The 9,659-nt window shown below is 36.1% G+C and overlaps 1 protein-coding gene across 1 annotated transcript; it reads right to left on the bottom strand.

Annotated features, from left to right (window-relative positions):
• Positions 1–1,193: 1,193 nt before the first annotated feature.
• On the bottom strand, positions 1,194–1,883 carry LOC308506629 (protein BTG4-like; the record flags this gene model as incomplete). Its single annotated transcript, XM_081070337.1, has 1 exon — positions 1,194–1,883. One exon carries the CDS (start codon positions 1,881–1,883, stop codon positions 1,194–1,196), a length of 690 nt encoding a protein of 229 aa, XP_080926463.1.
• Positions 1,884–9,659: the final 7,776 nt, after the last annotated feature.

The raw sequence follows: 9,659 nt of genomic DNA, 5'->3' as shown, positions 1-9,659 counted from the left end.
AAAGGAACCCTCATACACTGTTGGTGGGAATGCAGACTGGTGCAGCCGCTATGGTAGGCAGTGTAGAGGTTCCTCAAGAAATTACGAATAGAATTACCATATGACCCAGCAATCCCTCTCCTGAGTATCTACCCAAAAAATCTGAAAGCATTTCTCTATAAAGAGACGTGTACTCCAATGTACATTGCAGCTTTGTTTACGGTGGCCATGACATGGAAACAACCAAAAAGTCCTTCGATAGATAAATGGATATAAAGTTGTGGTATATATACACAATGGAATACTATTCGGCGTTAAGGAAAGACGATATAGGAGCATTTGTGACAACATGGATGGATCTTGAGAGTATAATGGTAAGTGAAATAAGTCAGACAGAAAAAGCAGAGAACCCTATGATTTCACTGATATGTGGTATATAAACCAAAAAAACAACAGAACAAGACTAACAAATGAGAAAGAATAACTCATAGACACAGACAATAATTTAGTGGTTACCAGAGGGTAAGGGGGTGGGGGGTGGGTGATGAGGGTAAGGGGGATCAAATATATGGTGATGGAAGGAGAACTGACTCTAAGTGGTGAACACACAATGGAATTTATAGATGATGTAATACAGAATTGTACACCTGAAATCTATGTAAATTTACTAACAATTGTCACCCCAATAAATTTAATTAAAAAAAGGAGTCATTTTCAAACAAGCTATCACTGGCCTTATGAAATAAAACAATGATGGTACATAGGTAATAAAGTAAAATGAGAATACTGTATTATGGAATTCACTCATTTCTAAATGAAGATTTACTTTTTTTAAATGGCTAATGAAGAAACATAAACTTGTGAAATGTTCTTACAATACACTGAAGTAGGAAAATGTTAAAAACACAACACATTTATTTAAACTGTTACTTTCCATAATTCATTGAATCTTATCACAGGTCAATATCTTCATTCTATCACCTTATTGGGTACACTCATTAGTATTACATAAAACTTCATATAAAATTAAATAAGAATTAAAAGTACAGTTAAGAACATAGTCATGATCTGTGTGAGAGAATTCACCACCATGCACCCTGGTCCCTAATGTGGTTATTTTTTCTGAGCCTCTCAACCTTAGACTAGTTTTGTTTTAGAGAAAAAAGTGAAGTGGCTCCTCTGAGCTCTTTCCCACTAAGTGCCCAGCCACTGCATTATCGGTTTGTGTTGACCCAGTGGTACCTGTCCACCCGGTGTACAGCAGCAGGTCTCTGACCCTTAGGATTCTTATGCAACACATGATAAGCATTTGCTACGAGGCCCATATGGCCGTCCACCATTTTCTTTTTGCAGGGGATTTGGAACCAAGATTGAAATGGTTGTTTCAAGTTTCCAACTTGATAAATACTCTTTGGATTGCTAACTGTAGGAATAACCTGAGGTTCTTTTTTACAACTTTCATCGGAGGAAGTGCCGGAGGAGTTGTCCAGTGTTGCACTATTAACAGCATAACTGATTTGTTGGGAGAGTTCCCATTCTTCCCACCTGCCTTTGAAAGAAGCAACTGTAAATGGATGATTTTTCTCACCATACCTACAGCAAACCTCAAAGGGATCTACCCATATGGTCTTCTTTTTTGGAAGTCCCAGGTGGGAAAAATCCACATTACTTTCAGCACAAGCCCTTTGTAGAATGGGATCTTTATTCTGATTTTGGTTTAACCTGATACACCTGAAGGCTTGCCCTTTAGAAGGGCAATCAGAATGCCAGTGACTTCTGTATGTTTCAAACAAGATAGTCATCAGCTTTTCTGCAAAGTTTTCTGTCTGCTGTTTACTCAATTTACCGTGTTTTTTCACCAATCTTGTGACAAAGAAAACTGTTGTTGCTATTTCATCTCTCATGATTCAAGAAAAATCTATGAGGAGGTCAGCAGAAACTCTTTAGCCCCAACAAAAAGTTGGCCAGAGTTAGAAGACCAACTATGCTTTAAGTTTCCAATTCTCAACCACACCTACTCCTTTATTCTTCTAAGACATTAGTCCTAAGTAGCTAAATCACAGCTGTGAATCTATTTGTATCTTCAAATTGCCTCTCATTTATTTAAATTCCTGTGGCAAACTCTCAAATATTTAAATATCATTTTATTTGGTATAATAATGATGATAATAAAAGCAACAAAAATAATAGAAAGTAAAAGAATATAAAAATAATGATGCCTTACATAAGTTTACTACTTTATCATGTACAAAACCTTAATTATAGTGAAATTTCATGGAGATTGGGCTCTCAAACCAATATGTGAGATGAAGATTGTCTACTGTTAAATTACTTTCAAAAATCCCTTAGGAAATGCCACATTTGTTTTCAACATACTATTTTTCAATAAACCCAAAATGTCTTATTTCCTTCCTCCATTGGAACAGATTGCTGTTTTTTTCAGTTAAGCTCCAGATGAAGAAGTTGACTTGTGTTTAGAGACCATGTTACACGAAAAATAAGTATCTTTAAACACTAGATCCGCACTCCTGCACCATCAGGTGCTCGCATTATGAGAAGCAACCAGACGGAGACAGAAATCTCGCAGAAGCAGCCTCCCATGTTCTTCTCACACTTGGGCATGTGCTCAGGAAATGGAGGTTTAGGTGGATGGCCCAAACATTTCATATCTTTCTCTCTGCCTCTCATCTCTGTTTGTCTTTCTGCCTCTGGTTCTCTTTCTTCTCTTTGTGAGGTATGAAGGGATAGGTATACAGCTAAATATGATTAAGTAAAAAAGGGCTCATGACACACTATCACTGTACAACATTTGACTACCCTAACAACCTCAGAAGGAATCCAGGAATTATATAATCTTATTTTATAAGTGAAAATATACTGAAGATTAGAGTTGTCAGATTTAACAAATCCAAATAGAGCATGCCAAGTTAAACTTTAATTCCAGATAAACAATGACTAATTTTGTAGAATAAGTATGTCCTATACAATATTTGGGTCATTCTTGTACTAAAATATTTTTTGTTCATCTGAAATCCAAATTTAACTAGGAATCTTGTATTTTATCTGAAAACCCTAGCTCAGAGGCAGTTACTTGTCCTCAAGTCTTCTAGCTTCAAAACACTTACATTAGATCATGACACTGCTCATATTCTGAATGTATTAGTTCTCTTTCTATACAGTTGAACAACTTATTTGTCTGCATTGTATTTATATTTGCAAGGATTTTCTATTTGTTTTATAGAATTACCTAATGAAAAAAGAAACATATATAAATATGTTTTCTTATTAAGACAGTCCATAAATAAGACTCAGATTTGAGTTATATTAATCCATTCTTGACAAGGAAACACGTATCTCTTGGGCTTATACATTTAAAGATAAAACACTCAATGAATTTGATTTTAGGGAATGATGTGAAACCCAGGAGAAAGCTGTGATTATAGTGAAGGTTTCTCCTGCTCAGATGAATTGGAAAACGTTTAATCCCCCCAAAAAATAACAATCAAAAAAAAAGGAAGCAAGGTCATTTTCATGTGTCAAATATACTGGTGCTTGTATTCATTATGATGTTATTAATAGCCAATGAGAAAATTCTCTTGGTTTTTAGCCTTATGACTCTATTTCACAATAATTGGTATTGATAGCATTTTACTGCTACTGCCACCACCAAGACCAGTGGATTCCGATAGAGAATATAAGCAATGCTTTAACAATGCAAGTGTGATGTTATGTTATTTTTACTATGCCATGGTACCTGGCAGGCAATTACAGTTCTAGACTTTAATACTGTTTTCCAATAATAACAATCATCTAATATTTACTTTGGCCTGAGCATGTTTTGTGATTCAGCCACTTATTAGAAGAAAAATAAGGCATTCCTGTGGATGGAAGATCTGAGGTAAATCATGAAAGGTTTTAAGAAAGGGGATAGTGTGTTCTGTTGACTATACTAGAAATTGTAACAGGAAAATCAGGTAATAGACAAAGATCTGAATATTACAGACCTTTTGATTATCCTTAAAATAATTCCCAAATGCTATCATCTGTGGGCAGGAGTGGAAGGCTTTGACATTTGTGACATTTACTTGGAACAGCTTTAGCACATGGTAGTCAGATTCCCCACGGAGAGTTACAGAAGCATCCCAAAGGGGTCATGTGGCCAGAAGAGCTAACTTTAAAGCAACTATTTAATCATGAAACAAATTCCTAGTGTATATGAGCTTGTACCCTGAAGCCAGCACAACTGAAATAATTATTAGCTCTTCTACTTACTAACTCTGTGATCCTGGGAAAGTTTTCCTCTCTAAGCCTCAGTTTCCTTACCTGTAAAATGGGAATAAAAATGCTACGAGGGTTGTTCTGAAAGAATTAATGTAACTAAAAGAGTAAAATGCTTATCATATAATAAATACCAATAAATGAAGCTATTATTATTTATTTAAGCTATATTAATAAGGCGAATAAGACTTTTTTGTTTGCATGTTTGTTTGTCAACTCTCTTATTCAACAATCATTTAATGAGTGTTGTGTGATACTGTTTAAGGTGCTGGAGAATAAGACCTTTCAACCCTAGACTGATGTTCTTTCCCTACATCCTTTTAGTCCAATTTGCTACTCCCAAACCGAGATGCTGAAGCATACATAAGGTTAGAAATTAGGTAATAGTATGAAATAACATTCCTTGTGCTCATAACTATTAATATGTATCTCATTTTACATTATTTAATACTTACATCTATGTGGGATGAGTATCATATTTCTTTATTACAGTTGAGGAAACTGAGGCACATAGAGTTTTAATAGCATATCTAAGTTAATGGATGGCAGAGCTGGGGTTTGTACCTAAGTTTGTATGACTACAAAGTACAGTCCCTTAACTACTATCATCAAAAGAAAATGAATGAGAGCCTCTTAAGTAGATGACTCAATATCCTGACATGAAAAAAAATGGAAAGGCCAAAACTTTTGTCATTTTTGTGGTCACTAAAAATGACCTTATATTGCATTCAGTATGAAAACTGAACACCAATTCTTATATCAGAGTGTCATTTTATCAATTCCCTAATTCCCTTCCATGAGTATGCATTCATTAACATTTATGTAACTAGTTCCTCTCATTGCTGATGCGATCAAAAACAAAGGGTTAATGAACTAAGCCACCCTTTATAAAAATACTCTGCAAAGATCACGTGTGGTAATTCTCATGAGCTATTTTATAGCAAATGTACTTATGAAGAGCATGAAGGAAACAAATAAGAGTTCTCAAGGTCAAATTAAAAATCTATATAAAAAAGGCCAATCGGGGTCATCATACTACATTTTAATCTGACACATAATTTTCATCAAAGCTAGTATAACAATTTATCAATGGGTCACTATTTTTAAACATCCACAGTGCAATTAAGTTTATGTATTCATAATGGGAAACTGAGTCACTAAAGGACTAGCTATTTCTCTATTCTTCAAAATGTGACTTTAAATCAATAATAAATAAAAGCCAAAAATCCTATCTCTCCTACTGAAGACTTCAAAAAGGGACTATTCATGTCCCTACAAGTGTTATGTTAACAAAACATAGATCTCAATATCTCTTATTTTGAAATACTATAATATTTTATAAACTATTATTTCATAATTATAACTGTATGCTTTGTAGCCAAATGGAGAAATATAACATGCAGTGCTGAAAAGTGAACTGGAACGTGTAAGATTCCGCAGGAAACAATAAATCTTTCAGCTCAGGAGAAATCTATGTTAAGGTCAATCATAGCCTGGATTTTAAGATCAGTCCTGTGTGTGGGACACCATTTGTGAAGACTTTGAACATATTGCTAATGACAGACTTAGAGGAATGCCTGGTTAATATACTTCTCTAAATATTATTTAAAGAATTAAAAAGCAAAGAAGAAATGGCGGATCTTTATCTTCACTGAGCCTTATTATCAATAGATAAGCTTACTTAATGCCTTTTCAAGAGGCCCTGTACCCAGTACAAATTGTCATTCTACACTCAACAAAGTGAAAGACAGAAAGGAAAGCCATTTGATTGCCACAGTAGAGATGATGTCAACAAGAAAAGGATATTATTTTCAATGAAGAAATTTTCACTTTATAACAGGATCCCGGGCATTCATATTTTAAACCTTTTCTCTTTCTCCTTCACTCTTGTCCCCTTCCATGCAGAGCCATTTCATTCTCTGTCTTGTCAATTATCCTTCCAAAGTGCCTCTCCTTTCATCCTCTTGGACATGTGCTTATCCCCCTTATTAACATTTCTTGACCTCATGACATTTTTTTTTAATGACTTCAGCTTCTTGTCTGTTTTCACTGCTCCTAGTCCACACACACTAATCTGCTCAAAATACTCTAGAACCTTCAGCAAGCATGTACTTTTCTTTTTCTCACTCTATGGTATGTGCTAGAGAGGTCACAGAACATTTGAATGATCTCTTTAAAGCTGTTGGTAGTCGTGAAGAAAGGGGATGTTGGCATAAGATCCTGTGTCTGATGGCACTTTGAAAACTGAAATGTCCTCTGTACAAGAGATAGGTGTCCTTATTTTGCAGCACCAGATGAGCTTCAATTCAGAATATTGTATTAGATGGCAACTGGAAGTGAGGACTTCTTACTGATTTGGTAGCATGAACAAGTCCATTTCCTTCTTTGTACTTCAGTGTTTTCAACAATGAAATGAAATGAAATAAAGTTCTGAGCATCCTGAAGCAGGAAAAGGACAGGTGCTAAAAAGGGGAAGGAGAGAGGGGACAATTACTTCTCTGTCAAAAGTAGGACAGGTCATATTACCAAGGAGCCAAATGCGTGAGGATGTTCAGTATCTATTTTTAACTTTAGTTTGGAGCAAGAAATTTGAGTCACATTTCCCAGTTTCTGGGTAAACTTTGTACTCGATTTTTTTTTTCTAATGAACAATGATATGCAGTTACAAATACCAGGGACTTAAATCTTACGTAGTTTCAAAATAACAGGATGACGATAGAGCAATGCTCTGGTAGATAAAGAAGTGTTTTGAGAGATGGCTAATGTTCTGAAGTTGACTAAACAGACAAAGCAACTAACTGCACTTCCTTTTTTAGCAAACCACATGGAATGCACAGAGGCTGATGCAGATGACTGACAAACAGTGAGAAAGGAGGCGAGGAAGGAGGGGCAAGAGAAACAAAGGAGAATGAGACTGAAGAAAGAAAGAAAAAAAACCAAAATGCATTACTATACAAATGTTAAAATATCAAAGGAAACCAGTAAATTAAAAAAAAAAAATCATATTTATGCTATAGACTTCCATAACATTGGAATATTGTCCTATATAATATTAAGTGATATAAAGAACAAGACACTTCTAATCTTTATTTTTAAAATCTTTATGCTAGAACAAATAAACATAACAGGAAATAAAACTAAAAAAAAAAAACACAAAAGAACAAAAACATGAACTAGCTCTCCTCCATCAGTGACACAGCTGGTAGTATCTCTTAATTCAGGGTTTGTGTGGAATTATTTAAAAATGATGTTTAGCATTGACCCATAGCTTCTGGGAAGGCTTAGAATACTTCAGGAATCTTCCAAGGAGGCAGCATGTAAAAATATTTTAATTTACATGAAGGTAAAGAAAACTAACAGAGAATGCACTCAATTTTGGAGATTAGTAAATATATTTTTAAATTAATATCAATTAATAGCAATATAGCTTCAAAGAAGATGCTGTTTTGAATTGAGAAAACAGTTAATCAGTGTCTGGAGGGACATATTATCTAATAGCATATTATTATTTGGTTGGGTTTCTCTTGCAAGCAGAGAAATTTCCCCCTTCCTCCCTATCAAGTGCTGCTGTGCAGAGAATAATTTCAAGTCAGTCTTAATAGAGATCATTGTGTACAATTTGTAATAAGGATCAGTGTATAATTTGCTACTTCCAATCAGAGGTGTTTGGCAATATTATAACAGAGGACTGTCTTCTAGTGGCACAATCCATAGTATTCCTAGCTGAAGGATCATCCCATAGATAAATTTCTTTCTTTCCTGTATTAGAGTACAGAAATATTCCAGTACTTAAATTTTTAGATTGATTTAGAGAGAACAGGAGCTTTTTAAATAAAAGTCAGTATATGGGGTTTAAAACACATTTTTCTTACCTTGAAAAAAGACAAACAGATGATATGCACAGTTGAGACAGAATTTCACAATACATATTAATTCATGCCTTGGTTGGTTTTTCACTGACTTTTGTTTAGCTAAGTAGACCTCAAGCTGTTCTGGTTGTGGGGATCTTCCATGAAGTCAAAAGATTTGTAAGCCACATTTATTATTTGTGGGCCACATTGATTGCATTCTTTCAAATATATTTTTAAAAATGCAAAAATATACAAACACTTAAAAATACTGAAAATGTACAAATTTACATGCTTAGTATAATGAAACAATTTTGAAAAAATAGTGTGGCTTTTAATGTATCATCAATTGAATTACACATATTAATGTGTCAGAAACAGAAGTCAAAACAACTATATCTTATATTGTCAATATAGACAATGACATTAAATTATATTCCAAATGGACCTACAGAAATCCTTGGCTTTGCGAGTAAGAGCTGTACATTGACTATACTGTGACAGTAACTGATTTCATGGTTTAAAAAACGAATTGGACGTCATCAAAATGGCAGTGTGAGGTGAGCCTCTGTAAATCTCCCCTGTAATTTACAACTAATCAAATAACTATAACTCCACAAGGAACTCCCTGCACAGCAGACAGGCAAGATGAAGAGGCCCACTGCTGAATTAACCTAAACGTGGGCGAGTTGTGCAAGCGGGGGAGGAGTGAAAGAAGAAGTGCAGAGACGAAGCTGCGCAGGCGCATAAGCCAGACCTAGCTCAGTGCTCCTAGCATGCTGCATGCTGGAACTACCGCAGCTGTGGGAGAGGGAAAAACTCGGCCTGCTAGAGCTCCGTTTATGGTCCACAGGGCTGAAGGGACAGCATATAAAACAGCTAACCCCAACGCTCAAGGCAGAGACCTCGGAGAAAAGACTGAGGGAAGAAGGCTGAAAATGGTGGTTTAAGCCCTCACTGCTGAGAAGAGAATGGAAGTCTTAAGCACTGAGACTAGCCAGGCCCTCCCTACCCTCCCAGAGCTCACCCCATCCCGACCTGCCCGGTGCTAGAAGTGGAACAGTAGCAGTGTCAGACTGAAAGAACAGAATATTTGCTGTTCTGAGAACTGTGGAATGCAGACACAGATTCGGAGCTCAACTAATTCCGGCAAAGGGGAGGGAGCTGTGAAAACAAGACCGGCTGTGATGGTGGTCACTGACATTGCTCTAGGCCACCTCTCAAAACTCACACTGCCCCTGGCCCAACCTATCTGGGTCAACCCCTGAAGGAGTAAACAGAACTGCTCAAACATACCAGCGATGAATCTGGTGCAGAGAGAGCTTTGGAACTTCAAAAGCTCTCCGCATACCCAGACGGACACTGCACCCTGTGATCTAGGCAAACTATTAACAGAGGAGAAGCCCATCTCCCAGGGAATTCCCCCATTGTGTAAAAAGCTGGAATAGTGCAAAGAAAACACAGCACAACCATGTGAGAGAGAAAAAAAGGCTGCAGTCAGAGAGAAAATCAAACATTCTACCAACAAGTACTGGAAAACAAAAGAAAGACCTC

This window comes from Rhinolophus hipposideros (genome assembly GCF_964194185.1).
Source record: "Rhinolophus hipposideros genome assembly, chromosome: 13".
Lineage (NCBI taxonomy): Eukaryota > Metazoa > Chordata > Mammalia > Chiroptera > Rhinolophidae > Rhinolophus > Rhinolophus hipposideros.
Note: the sequence above shows the minus strand (reverse complement) of the source record. Positions and strands in the feature narration are given on the sequence as shown.